General features: G+C 41.5%; 1 protein-coding gene across 1 annotated transcript in view; it reads right to left on the reverse strand.

The window, feature by feature from the left end:
• Positions 1-374: 374 nt before the first annotated feature.
• ptprsa (protein tyrosine phosphatase receptor type Sa) overlaps positions 375-20,111 on the reverse strand; it is a 188,339-nt gene continuing 168,602 nt past the window's right edge. The window contains exons 32-39 of the mRNA XM_073476466.1: positions 17,422-17,576; positions 16,253-16,538; positions 12,303-12,481; positions 11,814-11,940; positions 11,565-11,690; positions 6,001-6,155; positions 3,049-3,184; positions 375-2,606 (exon numbers count right to left, since the gene is read on the reverse strand). Coding sequence (XP_073332567.1) covers positions 2,538-2,606; positions 3,049-3,184; positions 6,001-6,155; positions 11,565-11,690; positions 11,814-11,940; positions 12,303-12,481; positions 16,253-16,538; positions 17,422-17,576 — 1,233 coding nt within the window. The 3' untranslated portion in view covers positions 375-2,537. The remainder of the gene's footprint in view (positions 2,607-3,048; positions 3,185-6,000; positions 6,156-11,564; positions 11,691-11,813; positions 11,941-12,302; positions 12,482-16,252; positions 16,539-17,421; positions 17,577-20,111) is intronic.

The following is a 20,111-nucleotide window of genomic DNA, read 5'->3' on the forward strand; positions in this document are numbered from 1 at the left end:
ACTGATATCACCTCGACTTCTTCTTAAGAAACATACGAGGTTTCTAAGATTACAAAAAAACAAACACACAACCAAACAAAAAAAAAAAAAACTGAAAGTTGTCATATTTTCAAATATGAGCACTGGCTGGTATAAAAAAAAGATGATGAGGAGAAGAACTGAATTAATACTAAGTGTCTGGATATATCTTTATATTCTGCTTTTAAATATATATGCATGTGTGAGTGTGCAGTATATATGTACATAAATACATATATGCACACGTGCACACAGACATGTTATACTTAACAATTCTACAGTGAAAAAATAGAATGTCTTTAAACGTAATATGAACAAATAAGCATTTCTCTTTTCCTGCTAATCTTTAAAAAAATGTGATACAACATCTCTGTTAAAAAACTAAACCAAAAAAAGAAAATAAAAAGTCAACTATGTAATGTAAAATAAGTCGTCATAATACAACATTAATGTTTTTCATAATGTTACAATAACAATAAGGCTTTTTTGGAAATAAGAAAAGATTACACAGTTCTGTCCATCGCTCTGGTTTTTGTGCACACCCATCTTCTCGGAATCCGTACACTCATCTATAGCAAAAAGACTGATCTCAAAATGAAAACCTGGTGATTTCAAAAGCTTGATTTTTTTTTTCATCAGACACATATACATTAGTGCGTCAAATCCAACCTGCAGTTGTTTTTGGAGTATTTGTTTCAAGTTTCTTTTCTTTTTGTTCTTAGAGATGTGCAAGTTACTTGTACCGAAGAATTTCATTATCACATCATGGCATTGAGATCCAACATGGCTGCCTGGTCTGGCTGTGGCATCCACAGAGACATCATCTATAAAACGGAGGACAAAAAACCAAAGCAACTAGTTTGTTTATCCACCTGGTACCAAACACACGTACAGTGGAACTAAAGGCCAATTTTTCAACCACATGAACGTACAGCTTTGTAATTGCAACAGGCCTCAGCCACTCTTGAGTGTCTTTTACAATGAAATAGATGATTATAGAGGAGGCTGGAAAAGAAAAGGAGAGGTGGAAAAGACTGGTGGACAATGTTGTCATGTGGATGCGCTTTCAGTCATGCCCGCCTGGGCGCGAGTGGTTAGCAGAGCCGGCATCTTTTGTTCGTCAGTTTCCTCTCTCTCTCAAGAGTCACACGTACAGCATACACAAGATAAGCAGCATGTTTGGTTTTGACAGAAAATTAAAAACAAAAAACAAAAAAAAAGATAATTCCTCATAAGACAAAAAAGTTTGTAACAATGATGATGAGCGTTGGTCACTGTACACAAAGAAAGCCCCAACTTTGCGGCGATCCTTGTTTTGTTGTTCCGTTTGTTCCAAAGCTTCTCGCCCACCAGATTCATCTCTTGTTCAAAGATGGTGGATGTTAACACCGAAGCCCCATGATGCAATGGTTCCAAAGAGAGGAGTGATTGTAAAAAATCATGGGACACGGTTGCCATTTCTCCCAGCATGACCATCCGCAAGACGAACCAGCCGCAGCTTCTCGCAACAGCCGAGGTTTCCCCCCTGATTTCTCTGTTGACTGAGACACGAGCCTCCTGGGGCGCTTTTTTAAATACACTGTGGTATGTTTCAATGTCACTGTGGTTACCTGGCTTGAGATACTGATTTTACACAAGTTCACAAATCATGAAAGTAACTGATCTTAAGATATGTGCTGCTGCTTTCTTCTGACAACCACTGACAGTGCCGTCTCTAAGCTCTTAGGGCTTGAGAACAGGCAGTTATGTGATGTATACTTTAATAGTAGAGTGTTTTTCCACACAAATTATGCATATTATTAGTGGGAGAGTGTAAAAAAAAACCTCAAGGTTTATTTTTTGATGCCAGATGGTAGTGTTCTTATGCTTCCACTGTTTTTGATATTTTTTTTGTCTTGCCAGAGTTTGGGGAAAACCATTTGTGTTCACACAGGCAGCCACAATTTGGTCGTTTCTCTTGATATCACTCACAAAAAATGTGTTGATAGAAATACTTGAACACCCTTTTACACCCAGGCATATCAAAAAAACAAGAAAGTCACCCCGTCTTGGCTACATCCATCTGCCTCTCGTTGATTTTCGCTGTTGCCTTCTCCTTCATTATCTGTTGCTTGTTACCGTTGTATCACGAAGATATTTTTGAGAAGAGAAATGTCCACGAATGTTTACAATGTCCTCCACATCGAAACACTTGAGGTAAGGTAAGCAGTCTGACACTTTGATCGATTCCCGCCCCACAGCTTGAGCCACAGCGTCGGGTTCCTCTCCTGATGAGGATTTTTATTTTCTACATGAAGGGCAATTTTCCTCATGAAGGGTCTCTTGGTCGAATTGGAATTATTCTAAACTGGTTGGTTGGGCGTCGTCTTCTAAAAATCTACAATCAGATCCTGTTTGGCGTGTCTGAATTAGTGATGGTGTTATCATCGTCTGCTGTCGTCGTTTCAATTTTCAAAGTTTCTATGGCTCAGGAGACTGTTGAGGGGGGCGACAGGATTCTGGGGGGAAGAGATGGCTTTTTACGTTGCATAGTGATCAAAGCTTCCTAAATACTCCAGAGCTGCGTGATAGCAGAATTGGTACTCGTCCTGTATGGGGAGAAAAACAAAAAACAAACAAAAAAATGTTTAGATGTCTACTGCAGTTAGCCTGCTAATCAGCTAGCCCGTCTTGAACAAAATAAACTCACAAAATATCAAGAAATTAAACATTTTTACATCTATTTTCATTGGGTATCAAGCTGACATCACTGATCCACGTACCGATCCAGATTCTATAGGCTGAATGATTGATGGTTAATTTTCTACTGCACTCTTATTACTTCTGAATTAATGGATTGCTGTGTACTAAATTTGTTTGTCAAGTTTTAGACTTTTAGACAAATCCCATATACAGGAAAATTTAGTTTACTTTTTACATGTTTATAGCACTTAGCCTCCAGATTACATTAAACTACAGTATAGCAGAATTTAATGTTCCCCAAAAATACAAGCAGTGGATGTTTTTGTTTGTGTCTGTGTGACCTCTGACCTCAGTCTGGACCATAGCTGGCCTCTGTGTCCGGAGCATCTTCACTGTCTGGAAGATATCGACTACGCCTTCATAGCGCATTCGCTCCAGGACGATGCTGAGGGTGATGAAGACGCCGGTCCTGCCCACGCCAGCACTGGAGACAAATAATGACAGGTCAAATTAATAGAATGGTACATATATGTCTGAGTATTTATCTGTTCCTCTGTGGTGTCTTGCACCACATGAAATCCTCTAGTTCCTTAAAATGTAGGCACTTTATGTCTTCACCTTAGTCAAACCAAAACCGGCAAAGTAACTGCCATCTTTAAATAATTTTGATCCTTCATTTACGCTACAAATGCATGCTGGGGAACTTTTGTTGACTGCCTGAAAGACCATTGGAAAACATAAGGAACTCTAACCCTAATGCAATGGTGGTGACAGCAAGGAAGCAATCTGCGCGTGGGGACTCTGTGAATCCACTTTGATGTGCATCCACATTCTTGCCGAACACAAAGCGAGCCCTCAAGGACACACACAAGTCACGCACACAAACAACTGAACAGTTTGTCTCATTAAGCCCCTCCCATGTGTGGAAAAAGTCCGCCTGCTGCTGCTCTCCAGAAATACAGTCTGAGTCTTAACTCCGATCCTGAAATACTTGAGAGCTGCCTCTCTAAGCAGCTTTGCTGTGAAATGACTTCCACTTCACCAATGGAACAATAATTGATATGACAACAGATTTATTTGGGCTTCTTCCAGCCTCCGATGCTATTTTGTTGAGTAAAGAGTGAAAGAAATGGCTGCTAGATGACACTTTTGGTTTGTGTGTGTGTGTACGCCTGCAATTGTGTGTCTGTTGGAGGACAAAGCTAGACCTAGGACAAAAGATAACTTGTATAATTTGACAATAAATTTAAATGATATCGAACACAGTGGTTATTGAGCCTAATCATGTAGAGCACACAACCACCCACTCCCAACCCCCACGCCGCAGTATCTCTCAGCCCACCCAAAGCCTCTTCCTGGGAGTCGGTCACAGCTTGTCACATGGACTCTTAAACTCACTCCTCTCTCTCCTCTCTCCCTCTCCCTCCCTCTTTCCAGGAAGATCGACTCTCCAAATCTGAAGGCTTGCCGAGCCGCTGCAGACTGAGAGGATTTGGTGTCCCCATTCACAGGAAGTAATCAGGCAATTAATGACAAAAAGCATGTGGGTCTATTAGATAGTGACTGAGGAGGGGAGAGGAGGAGTGAAGAAGAAAAGAGGGTGGGAGTAGAAGAAAAGAGGGCCGGGAGAATGGATGGAGAGTAAAAGAGAAAGAGGGAGAGGGAGAGAGAGAGAGAGAGAGAGAGAGAGAGAAAGAGAGAGAGGATTAAGAAACAGATAGAGGGATGACAGACGAGGAAGGCCGGTGACAGAAGACGAAAGAGTAAGAGAAAAGGACGGCATAAGCTCTCCACTCAGAGATGAAAAGCCTGGAAGAGGAGGGAGGGAGAGGAGGAGGATGATAGGGAGGAGCAGGAGGCAGCGACAGACACAGATACCAACCCAAGCTTAATTTTTTTACATCACTATTCATGAGAAACGTCTTTCCAAAATTAGATATCTTCTTTCTGACAAAGTGACACCTACTCTTAAGAAATGACTTGATAAAAAGGACAAAATTAACACAAACCATTAAAAAGGACTGCAGGTAACTTAAGTACCTAGTGAAGAGCACACATTTCAAAGAAATGTGCAACGCTGAAGTCTGCAGAGGTTATGTGGTAATTCTCTCATGCTGCTCCAAAAATCAAGGTTCACTGAGATGTGTTAAGGATGCCTTAACTGGTCGTCCAACACAGCCATGAGACTCTTCAGTCCAGTTTAATAGGCTGTGTGCCTTTTTTGTCCATTACTCCAGTCTCGCAATTCCTTCTGCAATCACCGACACTTTTGCTTTAAGACGGCTCTCTCCGCTCTCTCCACTAACGGCCTCATAGAAGGGAGGAATAACTCAGTCTTATTGGTGCTTCCCCGACACTTCTTACAACTCCCCGGGGCCCATTTGATGGCTGGTGACATCATTGCTTTTTAATACAGGGGAGGTGATGTTATGTGTGATGATGTCATGGCGCCTGAGAAAAAGTGACACCTAGTCTGCAGCAAAAGTAATTGTGTGGTGTTTGTGAGACAGCAAGGAAATTATTCAGTGTCTTAACACCTTTGTTTGTTAACACTATCACTTTCAGAGGAACACTTGTACCCTTAAGCCTTTTACTGAATGTCAATCAAACAATGACAAATAGAATGGATCACATACAGGTAAGTGTCTCTGTTAAAGGATTTCTAGACATTTGTTTTCTTCTTTAACAGTCTTGAAAAGTCAAAACAGGCAAAGACTGCCCACAACAAAAGATGCACTTCATTTAGATCCCACTCAACGTCTATGGATGAATAAGAATAATCTACCATCTTAGTGATGACCACTACCAAATATCAGTTTCTACCAGAGTCCACAGCATGTCAAGTTAATGATGAAGGTTACCTTGGAAGCTACACCCGAGGTGATGAAAAATGCATCACGGAGCTATCATAAAAACCAAAAAGAATGGCTGTATCATTTGATGTGCCTCCTTTGCAAATGCCAAGCCGCAATCTTATCAATTATGGAGGAGATGGGCCTGTGGAGGTGCAGAGGTAGTATACTGCGGTGGCAAAAAGGAGAGGGGGGATCGTATCTGATGATGCTGTTAGAGCTGCACCGCAGGAGGTGCTGTGCTGCAAAACAATAACCACCTTAAAGAGTGATTTAATCTCGACTTGATGCTTAAAGCGCTGTACAGTGTCTCTTTGAAGAACGAAAGCCTTTCTATGGAGAGCAAATAACGCATATTACACTCTTCTTTTCAAGAAAACTGTTAATATATGATTTTCAAACAGCATCACAGGTCGAGAAAATATGATGCAACTCTGAGACTTCTTACCTGCAGTGGACAGATATCGGTCCATCCTGTCCAAACTGCTCCTTGGTTTTATGCACCTGGCCGATGAAATCAATGAATCCCTCCCCGGACTTAGGCACGCCTTGCTCTGGCCAGTCAGTAAATTGGAACTGCCTTACTGTCCTGGACTGGCCATCCTGCAAATAAAAAGAAAAGAAAGTTAGGATATGTCTTATGTAAAGACAATGAGAGGGAATAAAGCAATGGCTTCCTGGGGAAAAAATAAAACAGATCAGAGAGGGGCTTTGTTGATGTTTTTTAGTGGGGACTTTGATGCAGAGTAAGGCATTATTACTGTCAGAGATTGGGTTTTAAATCCCACCCACCCAACCCACACTTTTTGGATCTTTCCAAGAACAAAATGCAAATGAAGCAACACTGAAAAAAATATCTACAAAGCAGTATCAACTCACTAACTGTCTCTTTAAACACACACTTCTCACAACAAAGGCACAGCATGTCCTCTCCTCTCCAACTCCGCTCCTCTACCTCCAACCCAATTGTCTCTGTTTTTTCCTCTGCTGAGTTTGTGTGTGTGTGTTTGTGTGTGTGTGTGTGTGGTTGTGTGTGTGTTTGTGTGTGTGTGTGTGCAGCAACGAGTAGGTCCTAGTTAAAGCTAATCAATAGTGTATCTGCCATGACAAGCGTCTTCTCCCAGACACCATGTTGAATAGGATAATCCTGCGATGCGATCGATGCAGCGGCCTGATGGATGAGCGGAGCGACGGAGGTAAGAAGCAAGAGCGGAGGACTGGCGGAGCAGGAGGTGGGATTGGACGATGAAAATGAAAATGCAAAAAAACCCTGACAAGCCTGCTAGACAAAATGTCAGTCTTAACAATTTAATCTTGTATCGATTCTTATGGTCTTGTTTTTGTGGCGCTTCCAACGCAAACGAACACATTTAAATACATTTTTTGTAAGCAGTGAAGTGATCGGCTTCATTGTGAGAGAGCGGGTCGTCACGTCTGATAACGCACAGTCAACACCTGTGTGTCGTGTCCTTGTGAGGAAAGTTCTTTTCAATTTCAAATCTCTCATGAAAGTGAGCAGAGTGGAGCATTTTTTGCATTCCGAGACGAGCTGTCTGCTTGATACCACCAGCAATTAAGACAACCAGGTGTTCATTTCTCCAGTTGTTTCTCACTTTGTCACTTTCGACGTGATGTGTCATTCTCACACATTCTGGTCCCATTTGTTCACACCGGAGAGGGACAATTTTATAAAAAGTTGGCAAATAAATTGGGATTTATTTGTCCGTACTGTTATCCTGCTGTAAAATTACAGACTCTAAAATTAGGTTTACAGTAATTTCTCTAAATTGTAAGTAATTTACAAGAACGCTGAAAAACACTTAGTTTCATCTCTGATAACGTGTAAAACAAAACTTTGTTGGGAAACAACAAGCTTCCTGCACTTGTTTGAGTATCTTAACAATGATAAACTATCTATATCTATACACAGAGCCAGTGAATTGGTAAATAGACAGAAAGGTAACAATCAATGTCTATGGCAGAAGCTACAGAAGCCCTAAAGGGCCATGCATTCATACATTTTATTTCCTCCGTTTTCCCGTGATAACGAGTTAATGTCATTTGTTTTCTCAAGATCTCGAGTTATTATCTCGAAATAAAAACTGCCGTTTTCCCGAGATAACGAGATAATTTTCTCGAGATCTCGAGATAACGAAACTTTGTTTTCCAGAGATAACGATATAATTAATTCGAGATCTCGAGATAATGACTGTGATATGACTGTGATATGATAGGCCCGAGATTATGGAGACGCCCGGGACCTCGTAGCTGGTCAGCTATGTAGTTAACGACGACATCGGGCTTACTTAGATTGCGCCGCCGATATAGCTGAAGCCTTGCTAACCGTCTTTTTAGATTACGCACATTAATGTGTATATTATCTGTAATAGCAAGGCATAATGCTATTTAAGCCTGTGTCAGGCCTTGATTGAAAAGATATATGACGCGGTGATCGATATGCTGCTGCTCCTCTGACATTGCTACACTGAATGATGTTTCCTGCAATGATTTAATATACTACACTATTGTTTTGTTTTCTCAAGATCTCGAATTAATTATATCGTTATCTCGGGAAAACAAAGTTTCATTATATCGAGATCTCGAGAAAATTATCCCGTTATCACGGGAAAACGGCAGTTGTTATTTCGAGATAATAACTCGAGATCTTGAGAAAACAAATGAAATTAACTCGTTATCACAGGAAAACGGAGGAAATAAAATGTATGAATGCATGGCCCTTTAGGGCTTCTGTAAGAAGCAGCTGTCCACTCTGCCTCTTGTCATGGTTTTGGCTTTTGGCTAGTTATTTCCTGTTTTATTTTGTGGTTATAGCCTCTCGTGTCTTGTTGTCACTTTCTACTGCCTGCTCACCTGTGGTGCTAGTGTTCTGTTTCCCACCTGTGTTCCCCTCTAGGTTGATTTTCCCCCCACAACTGTCACACATCAGCCTTGTTAGCATAGCCCTGTCTCCAGTGTCTCCCCACCTTCACCTCTTCTCCTCGTTAGTTGAGTTTATATTTAAGCCTGTGTTGCTCCCTTACTCTTTGTTAGTTCATCTGTTCTCAGCCTCGCGTCAGTCCTGTTGTAATCCTGTTTTCATCCACGTGTCTCCTGTGCCTGTTTACCAGCCCTTGTGTATTTCCTGTGTTTGTTCCTTGTGGTTTTATAGTTTGCCCTCAGTTTTTGTATTACTTTTGTAGTTTCCTTTGCCTGCCTTTTCGTTGCCAGTTTTTGTCACCTCCCATTTTATTGTTTGTACTTTTGGATTTTTGTTTTTTGCTCACTTTTTTTTTAACTACCTGCCTGCCAGTGTGTCTTGCAATTGTGACACCTCTAATGCTAGGCAGGTCATAAAAACACACAAGACAGAAGAAATTAAAGAGTATAGCTGTTAGTTATAGAAATAGATGTATCAAGTAAATGAAGGGGCTCCTCTATTCTAGAAAAAAAATCATACAACTGAGGATTACTGACTGCCCACACTGCTGTTTGTATAAAAATAGCTAATAGTTAATTTTTCCTGCTTTCAAGGTATCATCCAGTATAGCAAGCACTTACACAATGGATGATTGGGAATGACAAATAGTACCATGTCAGGATGGTGTATGCAAAAAACACCACAAAAAACTTTATATAGCCATTTCATTTGGCAGTGACCATGAAAGGCTTCAACGATGATTAAACGGCCTCGTAAAACTAACAATGGAATTCCTAAAGAGGTTCCTTCTGCCGTTGCTCTGTGTCAAAAATGACAAACATCATATGAGCTAATAGTAAATGTGTTGATGTAAACCTCAGGCTCTATATTCATCATGGGTGTTGTCATGGTGGCTGCGCTACCTTCTTATTCATTCATTCTGGTTTTTGCCGTAAGCTACCATCTACCCTCTACTCCTAGCATGCTAAATGCAGATGGTGACTGGATGCTGAATGTACAACATGTGCAACCATTGTATGTCAGGATATACATAATCTGTCTATTGAATCCTTGTGCTTTGAATGTCCTGCTGTCAGTGTGCCAGTGTGCACCTGCCATCTTAGCTGTTGATGTGTTTCAGCACTGATGCTGCCAAAATGTATTCATGTATATTTATTGTACTTGAAAAATACAGTGATTGTGATTGTAATAAGTTAAGCTCCATGTAGCGGCTCTCTTTGTGCAACATCTCATGTCTCTCCCCCTGTTTTATGACGCATTGCATGTTTTCTTTCTTTTGTCGCCTTTGTTTTGAATCTCAAAAAACATTTTGCCTCAGCAGGGGGATTAAAAGTGAAAGAGGGGCAAAGACAATAAACCGAGCACGCCGAAGAAAGAGAGGAGGGGGGGAAAAAGAGAGGAAAATTTAACACACAACCTGAGGGCCCACGCGGCGTGTCAAATTGTGTGATTAAATACGTGACTGGCTCGCGAGATGTGAGTGTTGAGGCGTGGAGTCTCTGCTATTACTGTGCAAAGGCATGCGACGTACACGCGAACACGCAGATGCGTGCACACCTATACATGCAAACACATAAACATGCACGCACATCTACATAATCTATGGTATGTGGGATAAAACCCATCTTACATACACCCTCATAGCATATAGTATCAGTAATATGGCATTAAAAACCTGCAAATCTACACAGACAGCTACAGACGGTATCTGTACCATCAGCTTCTCTCTGCCTCTGGTGAGCTTTGATTTGATGATTCAGTTGCCTTGAAGAATCCTCTGAAAGACACTAACACTGACCAGTGTACTCTACAACATGTATGCGTGTGTGTTAAGAGTGTCCACGGGGGCTTTTATATAAGCTGTAAATACGTGTGTGTTGAAGTATGTGTTAAAAATGAAATATATATATATAAATGGGTGTGTATTTGTGCTGAGAACAGCAAATCAGCATGGAGTATGTGGCTGAAAGTGAGCCTCCATGCACATTTGTGTGTGTGTGTGTGTGTTTGAGCCCATTAAGAAAGGCATTTTGCACACTGCACAGGGTTATGTATAAAGAAGAAAGTGTGTGTATATGTGTGTTAGTGTGCTTGTGTATATGTGGGGCCATGGCAAACCAGCTTAAACAGCATTTATGTCTGATTTCCACACTGGATAGTGTGTCCGTTTGTGTGTGTGTGTGTGTGCAGAGATATATTGTAGTATTTTTTTTTTTAAATACCAACAGGACGACTGCTAACTAGCTGCCACAGCGCCGGGGAGATCATTGGATATGTCAGCCTATTTTGGCAAAGAGTGGAAGCAGTTTTATTTCTGCGCTACAGTTCAGCTGCTTCAAACTGTCTGACCTAATTGGACCGAAAAAAAGAAATCCTGAGTTAAAAAGATAACTACTGTAGTGTGAACTGTAGTGTTCAGGGCAAGAAAAGTGACTGTGGTTGTGAACTCTCATTCATATTTGAAAGAAGTTGTTTTCAACAATAATCCATCATGATATCTTGTTTTGTTTGGAAACCCTTCTCACGACAAAGGAAATCTACTTGTGATGTTTCTGTGTTGATGTTGTGATGTTGTGACCCACTTTTCTCTAACCTGCTTCATCGTCTACATTCCCCACACTCCAGGGAAGAGAGGGTCACCAGTGAAATTGTGGACATTACACCTTAGTTTGGTTCTACATTGCAATCTGGTCTTTTGAGTCTACTGAGAAAGTGGTGTCTCTGTATAGTTTACAACTATCAATGAACAATACACTTGTATACAAGGGAGTATTTTGAAATTTTATACACTCAGTATAAAATAGAGAATCTATCAAGTACTCCTTGCTCTTTGAATCTGAATGGCTGATACTGAAGGTTTAATATTTACTACTGATGTTTTAGATTGCTGTGATGGAAAATGGAAGTGAAAATAATGTTGTCAAGTATTTGAAACACAAGTTACCCACCAAATATATTTCTGAACAAAATCTTGTTATTACTATGTTAAAAAATGTTCATGTTGATCTTAACTTTTGTCGCTTTTTCCCATTTCACAGTCTACTCATCATCCAACACCCTCAGGTAAGTCTTACCCTGGCGTCTGTGACCTTGAACTCTCGGAGGATGTACTGGGGCATGTTGTACTCCGCCATGGGATCAACCACAAAGTACTGGTACCTGGCAGAGCGCTCCGCTGGCCAGTACTGGTGACACTTTTCCTGTTTAGGAAAAAGAATAGACAACCCCTTTTTAATTCATATATTGACAAAAAACTTTCCATCAATAAAGTTGAGGAAATAACATAAATGAAATGCTTGTGTCCAGGTGTGTTTATGTCCTACCCGTCCCATCTCTCTCAGTTTGGTCAACATGACTACAATAGTAGAGTTGTTCTCCCAGAGCATTCTCCAGAAGTCTTCTGTAGTCTCTGCCAAAGGGCCCTGCGTTGCAATGTAGGCCTTCTGTTGCCTATATACAGAAAAACTTTATTAAAAACATTTATGTTGGCCTGTAAAATGAATCAGCCATTTTAATATAACTGATGCAAAAACACTTAGAAGAGTCCTAGTGATACTTAATACATTCTTGAACAAGACTAAGTGATTTCACCCCAGGGAGTGTGAAGGCAAATAAACAAGGTGTATTATTTTGCTGTTTGAATTAGGCATCTTCCTTCCACATCTAAATCATATCCTCATTTCCCTCATCTACAGTACCTTCTCTGCACATATTAATCAGAGTTTAACCTCTCAGGGACGAACATTAACATATCCCGAACTATCAAAGATGTTTCTTGGAAATGTTCCCTGCGATCTCACTACTCATCCTACCTGTATCCATCAATGAAGCTAGAATTGATGTAGTCAGATCCTTCCAGGCCTCTGATTGGCTGCAGGCAGACGCGCGTGGTCTCGTAGGGCATGATGTTGACCAGCCGATTCTTGAACTTGTTGCAGGGAAGGTTGGCGCTGATGAAGCGCGACGTGTGGGCTTTGGAGTTGGCCAAACGCTGGAGGAATGAAGGGAAGGAATGCACAGAAAGAGAGGTTAAAAATGCGGAAGAAAAACAATGTTCAACATAAAGTGTAGAGTGGAAGGTAAGGAGGAGGAAGAGGATGAAGAGAAAGTATAGTGGTAAGGCAAAGAGGGAATTAAATGGCAGAAGCAACAGCAGTTACAGAGAGGAGAGAGGAGGCATGAAAAGAGAGAGGGGGAAGAAAGACAGGAGTGGATGACAAAAGTAGGAGAAATGGGAAGAAAAGGATGGAAGGGAGGGCAGGTGCGAGACAGATCAAGAGAGGAGCATATCAGTGACAAAAAGTAATAAAGCACACCCAATCTAATCTGCTTTACCAGTGACGGGCAGCTTCAAAGGGGCATTGCTTATCAAGAATATATTTATCGGAAAGCAATTCCAAAACTTTATCCCCTTTTGCAACTTGTGGGGTCCTTCAGGGTCAGACTCAACGATGGAAAATATGCCACACACCCCGACTAACAAGCCTCTGGATCGAGTCTGTTCGAAACAGAAAACTCGTCTAAAACTGGGTCACCAGTGCCTTTGATAATGGCAGCATGGTATGTGTGCATAAAACATAAACTCACACAGGGATGTTCAGAAAGACAAACACACATGCACACGCAGGCACAAACACACACTGTATAATGATCAAAATGAAAAGCTGTACTGCAACATCATCATCGTCATAGGGACCTCAGTGGGAGTTTGTGGGTCAGCAAGTCTTGTGATCGCTTCCTCTTGGTTTCAGTGTCTCAACAAAGAATGTGTGTGTGTGTGTGCTTGCTTGTTAGCGTTTGCCTGCAAAAGTCCTTTTCAGACAGAGACATATGGCCCAGTGAAGACACTAGCAGCATCAGTGGAGGGAGGGGAGAGAGATGAGTTGCACCTGACCCCACAAAAAAAAGAAAAAGGCGAGAATGCAGGTTTATTTCCTGGAATCCTTGTCTGTCAATGTGAAAGTGTTTCTCTTTGACTCTAAGTGTGAACATCAACGCCTTCTCCTATTAATCTTTCTCTCTAATTCCTCTATAGCACCAGTAGCGCCGTGTTAGCGGCCACTTGGAGTTCATCCAGCCCTTCTCCTCCTCCTCCTCCCTTTCCCTTCATCCCTCGCTACTGTCCTCCCTTTGATCTATGTTTCACAAAGGCACCTGGAAAGACTTGAGGTGGCCTGGCAGCGCTAAAGAGGCCCCTAAGCTACACCACTGAACATCGCAGAGGGTGCAGGGAACGGAGCCAGATCTGGCAACCTGTCATCCAACAGGGCAGAGAGGCACCTAGAGTACCTCTGGTCACAGATACCAGCTCCTTTCCCATTTATATTTTCACTTGGAAGGCAAGCTAATGCACATTTAGCATATTTCTGCACAGCAGGAATAATCATATTTGGTGTTATATGTCAGAACATGGGGCTTACAAAATTGTGATTATCCTAATCCTACCTGACATAACCAAACAAAACACTATAAATGTTCGATTGTATACATCATCAAGCAGCTGCCCCAAACTGTCTTGCTGTATGCCTCTTATGTGGCTTCAATGCTAAACGATGCCTTGAGAAGCTCCTGTAATCTGTCAGCATCATTTTCATTGAAAACTGCAGATCATTTCTCTCCTTGTTTGCATTCAGATCCCAATTAAAACTCTGCTGCTGAATTCCAAATCAGTCCTTCACTGTTTAATTTCACATGGATCCCAGTAGCCCAGTAGCTCTTTTTTTCTGTCCATGTTGTGATTTGTGTACTGTATGTTGCCGAATACTTCCCTTGCACGCCCTGTTATGTGCATAAACCTTTCCCTGAACATGCTCAGTATTCATGCACATATGCCAGAGAGAACTACTCTGACAACTTCACGACAAGTCCCCTTCCTCGGTTCATTCTCCCAGCTGAACTCCCCATGAATCCCACCAGTCACAACTTAACTCTGCACGACACCGTTTCCCACCTGAGAATGACAATACCCTCCCACCCATCCCTGTAGCGAGCATTCTGTCGAATCACTTCCTTAGTGCCAAGTTAGCATACAGTCGTCCCTTTGTTCATTAGCCAAACGTTCCTCCCTCCACTTGCCCTGCCATCCACCTCCATTTGTCATCATCAAGTATTAATTACTTAGCTCCCCCACCAGTCTTCACGCACACACCTCTCTTCTCTATCCTGACTGTATTGTGGACGTTATTAATCCCCGTTTGACTCCTGACGCCAGCTCAGCATTATCCCTGTTACAGATGGCAATGGAGATTCCATCACCGTCGTGCGCCAGTGAGTAAAAAAAAAAAAAAAAAAAAAGAAAGGGTCGAAATACACCAGCACTATTATTGTTTCTTGGCAGGGGGGCTGTGTTGGTGAATAGCGATGGGAAGATGATAGATGATTTGAGAGTGAGCATGCAATTCAAGGTCAGCGGATACTCGCTGGAGCCGAAGCTGAGTTAAGTTTATAAGTTGATGATTGTAAAGATCTTTAATGCAGATCTCTGTAAACACTGTGCCTGGCTGTCTATCCTCACTTACTGCTTTGTCATGATTTTCTCTAAGAAAAGCATACCTTCTTTCAACTCCAACCTCAACTCAAATCCATGCTGCTTTCAGCCAGAATCCTTTATCTTGTGCAGACTAGATTAAACCCAATTTCTTTGCTTAAGCATATTATTCCAAATCCTGCGAAATGAACATTGTGGCCACACAGTGAAGGGCTCAATATTCCCATTCGGTAGGTTTGCAACAAATACAATAATAATTCAAATACTGTGTATCTAGGTGATTAAGTTATTGAAATGCGGCTCAAGAAAGTAAAGGAGATTTGCGTTCTAGTCCATATGAGATCCTATTACTTGGACAGCAGGTACAGTATGAGCTGACAAATAGCTGAAATGTAAATAAGGTTGCTATAATCTATATTCCTTACCTGGCACTGAAAGGTATTACATGTTCAAGAGAAGCGTCTTTATCTCAAACTATTAACTCTTTAAGCTTACTGTGTCATATGCTTTGTTGCAATTGTTTCCATTACGTCTGTATGAGCAACGAGCTGAAAGAAAACCCTGAACTGCCTCTTGTCTAACTCAAGGAATTGCTGTAAACTGCATCGACTGAGATGTTACTCTCCCAGTTCCCCCAATCAGCTTCTGTACTCATCCATTTTATGGCTTCCTAGTCTCCTCATTTAGTTTCAGTTTCTTGCCAGAGAAATAGTTGTTTTTCTAAAATCATTATTTTTTAAGTAACAAAATGCGAAGAAATGTATGATCGCAAATAAAAAAAAAACAACAATTAAGCACACTGCAAATAATGATGAAGAGCAAAAACACATTAAAGGCAAAGAAAATGGATTTGCATCCAAAATAACTTCCTGGAAGAGAAATCTGGCAGCCAGCCTCATTTAAAAGGCTTACAGTTGCTAAAGACAAGGTGACAGAACTCATATTACTTACATATTTGGTTTGCATTATTTAGTTATGATTAAGTCCAAAGAATAAAAAGTTAGTGCAGACACTGATCTAACATTTCTGCGTTGTTTGAACTGGCTTGGCTTCAGATCAGCTCAATCTGCCAGGTGAGTTTCAATTTTAATTGCTGCCTGTATTTGACAAATCTCAAAATGGGGTCACCTGCGAAAAACTGTAGGCAGTCTACTCCTGTTAATCTAGCTAATCTAAAACAATTCGTCATACATGTCATGGTTTATCAGTGGAAAGAAGAAAGAGACTGAGCTGAAATGCTGCTCTGTTCAGTCATAACAATGTACAGTAGTCTACCTTGAACTCGAGCTCCATGCCAGTGACGTGCTCGCCGCTCTCCACCTGGGCCAGCTTCTGGATGTAGGAATAGAGGCTCCGGGCAGCCACCTCAGTGTTGCCGCAGGCCACCGCCTCCAGCAGTGCGTCGTGAATGAAGCTGTACTGGTCCTCTGTCTGCACCATGTAGTTCCGCTGTGAGCGCATCAGCGTCACGTGGCCGTAAATGTCCACCGTCTTCTCATGCTTGATACGCTCAAGCATGGCGTCGATGACGATGAAGCAACCTGTCCGGCCGACGCCCGCACTGAGGAATGAGAGGGAAGAGAAGGTTTAAGAGGTTCGTTCAATAGAAATTCATTTCTCCCTTGCTCTTATTTTCTCAGGGTGCTGTCGCTTTGAATATTTATTCTTTAGTACTAAGTGCTTGTCACATTTGTAGGAATTTAGCTGTAATTTGTGGTAAATATTAATTCATGAGGTGATTATGTTGTTCAGTAATGCTTATGGATTTGTTAGCGTTACGTTTTAAATAATTTAGTAGGAAAGGAAAACAGAGAGAGGCTGGAGAGGGAGCACAAAAGCGAGTGAAAATGACAGATAGACTAACAGGAGGACAGTGATGGAGACTGAGCGAAGCAGGCTGTCAAATTTCAGTTTTATTGTGTAGCGCTTTGGACTCGCCAAAGTCGTCTTATCTTGACAAAAAGGAAGGTTTCAATTTGAATAAGCCATTTGAGAAATATCGCTTGTAAAAGGAGGAAAGGCTAAGGAGCAAAAAAAAGGAGAAGCAAGAAAGATGGGAAGGGATTACTGTGAGGCTTTTCACAGGGAGGGGAAAAAAGAGACAGAGGTGGAGAGAATAAAAGCACAGATAAAAGAGATGCCTTAAAAAGAAAGATGATGTGACCAATGAAGAAAAGAAAAGATGGAGGTCTGGTAAGAAAGAGAGCGTGTTTTTGTATAATGTGTGTTATGTAATGTACAATAGCAGTTACAAAGGGGCTCTCTGCCATTCTGTTTGCTCATGGGTACACAGTATGGGCAGGGGCACACATGGAAAAGGAGTACCTCTTCCATGTGTTCAACTGCCCCACCTGGGCACAAACATTACAGTTACAAAAAGTTACAAAACAAAACACTCTTGGTAATATTTTCACAAACACTAACAACAAAACATTGCTACTGACCTGCAGTGGGCAATGATGGGTCCGGCGTCAGGCGGGTTGCAGGTCTTCACCCTACGGAGGAAGGCCAGGAAGGGGGTGGGGTACTCTGGCACGCCGTGGTCAGGCCACGCCGTGAACTGGAACTGACGAACCTCCCGCTTCTCACTAGAGCCATTCTGTAAACAATGGTAAGAGGTAGGTTTAGAGTGACTGACCAATTGGTTTTATTGGTGTCATAACTAAAAAAGAAAAAAATAATTGTGTGTGTGTTGCAATTCACAACGTGGCTGGCGTAACAATGGTGTAACTATTCAAGACATGATGAGTGCATTGATCAACTTTAAAGGTATAACCACTGCAACCCAGCTCAGAAACATGTTTAAACCATTATCTTGACTTGGCCCAAAATGTCAGGCCTGTAAATACAAACACCACCAAAGATCTTTTTAAACATTACAATCTGTGGCAATAAACATTCTGGTGTGTGTGCCTTGGTTTTGCAACTGACGCACATGGCTACACACAAGTTTGGCAGGATTTTGCAACATTTTTTGGATCATTCACATTCGTTGAAATCACACCACTGCTTTTGTGCTCTCTGAAGAAAACAGTACTGGCTTAGTACAGCTACCTTTAAGGGTGCAATGTGTAAGAATTAGCCACCTGTCAAAGGTCAGTCCAGCTAAGTATAAGGGAGCATATCACCTGGTGACTGCTGGAACAGTGGAAAGAAACACCTAGACGTATTTGGTGAGTTTTATTTTGTTGAGTTAATGAGGCATTTAAGCCTATCTTAGTTTGATAAAAGGGAGACACTTTGATTTAGACGGTGTATGGTTGTATTTTTCTGTTTAATAGGGAAAATATTTGACATTTTTTGAGTTAATTTAATACACTTAAAGCTAAGAGCTTGTCAAATTTAGAGAACTTGCTGCTACATCTGCTAGCTAAAACTACAGCGGCTATGCTATCGGACTATTGTCTCTTGGGGTACAAGGTGGTATTACGAGACAGGACGGGCTGAGGCTAGCTAGTTAGCATGCTGACTTTAGTAGACGTCTCCGCAACACAATACATAGACGTCCTCTACATAACCTCAAAACTGTTACTTAAAATTCTGTCCGTATCTCACACATTGCACCTCTAAAGGAAGGAAGTGTTTCAACCTCAACATAGATTTTTGGTTCATTATCGCTTAACAGTGTAATTTTTCTTCGGGAACACTTTCATATGAGCTCATCAGAATATAAGTATGATCATTTTATACTGAACTGTACAGGTATTATGTCTTCATGCTGCTGCTCAGAACATGTACAGACACATGCAACAAACACCCATGTTACACAGCTGTCTGTCAGCATGAGCCTCAAACTCAATCCTAGCTGCATCAAAGATACAAGCTAGGATCCAGAGGAAGATTTTTGAGAAGCATAAGAAGAGAGAGAAAAAAAATCCCCCTTACATCTTTCTGTCCTCCTCTCCTCTCTTTCCTCTCAGAAGATCCTCTAATGGAGGTACTGTTTGCATTTCAATGCAGCGTTTCTGCTTCCCTGACAGAGGGATTTCTTTCCTTGCTGAATAAATGAATAAATGAGTGTGGTAATTAAAAGCAAACTGACCTAAATCTTACTCTCTTTTCTTTCTGGACATTCTCTGTTTCTGCAGATGAGGCAGGCTGCATGGATGTGATTGGTGCTTGGCTGCTGGTTTTCTTTAAATTTCTTCTTTTTTTAAATCAGAAGACACAATTCTGCCTCACTGCAGGACCCACATACACACGGATAGATAGCACGGTGGCTGCTTTGTAGATCCACTCTGTGTGCATATTTCTGTGTCTACTGCCAGCGTCTGCAACCTTATACTTCACACAAATCCCACAAAATATTTTTTCTCAGAGATATGAAGTCAGAACAGCTCAGTGAGAAATCACAGCAATGGCTGCAGTTATAAGGGGGAGGGAAAGGATAGATAGAAAACGAGTCATATTTAGAGGTTTGATGGAGGCTGAGAGCGGCAGAATGTAAATGGCCCTGAATGTCAACCAGGAAGCTTTAAAGCACCGTGGCTGCTGATATCATGCTATCTTTACTATCACTGGTTTGCTCTGGCGCTTATTGTTCAGCTGCCGTGACTTAAGCACCATGCTATCTGTTTAAAAGGGGAAATTCTGGAAATGCCAAGTCCGTCTAATAGCAGGTTTTCCACTAAATTTCTTCTCTTCTCACAGGTGTTTGCACGACCACGAGGTGTGTGAGACTGTGAGAGTGAGTTTTGCATGTGTTATTCATGTCTGCACCGTGTATCTGTGTGTCTTATGCATGTGTGTCAAGGTATGTACAGTAAATACACGTTTTTGGGCTTTGTGCATGTGTTTGAGTGCTTCGCCACATGCTTGCGTCTGAGCAGGCATGTGAGCTTGGATGTGTAAATGCTTCAACTTAAGAATCTTTTCATTTGTCTGGAGACTGTGTATCTGCCGGTGTGTTTCAGTGTTTAGATGCGTGTGTCTGTGTGTGCACACAGGAGCAGGAGAGCAGTCTGCCAATTATGTATATTGGGTTTCTCTACTGCTCACTTTACCTAAGTGCTCCAATTTGGCAGATGCACATAAACAGATGATCTATCGAGGAGAGAGAGAGCTGAACAAGGTAAAACGGGAGGACTAGAAGGACATTGAGGACGAAGGGTTCTATATTTGTGAATGGCAAAAC

Source organism: Pagrus major, chromosome 11 (assembly GCF_040436345.1).
Source record: "Pagrus major chromosome 11, Pma_NU_1.0".
Lineage (NCBI taxonomy): Eukaryota > Metazoa > Chordata > Actinopteri > Spariformes > Sparidae > Pagrus > Pagrus major.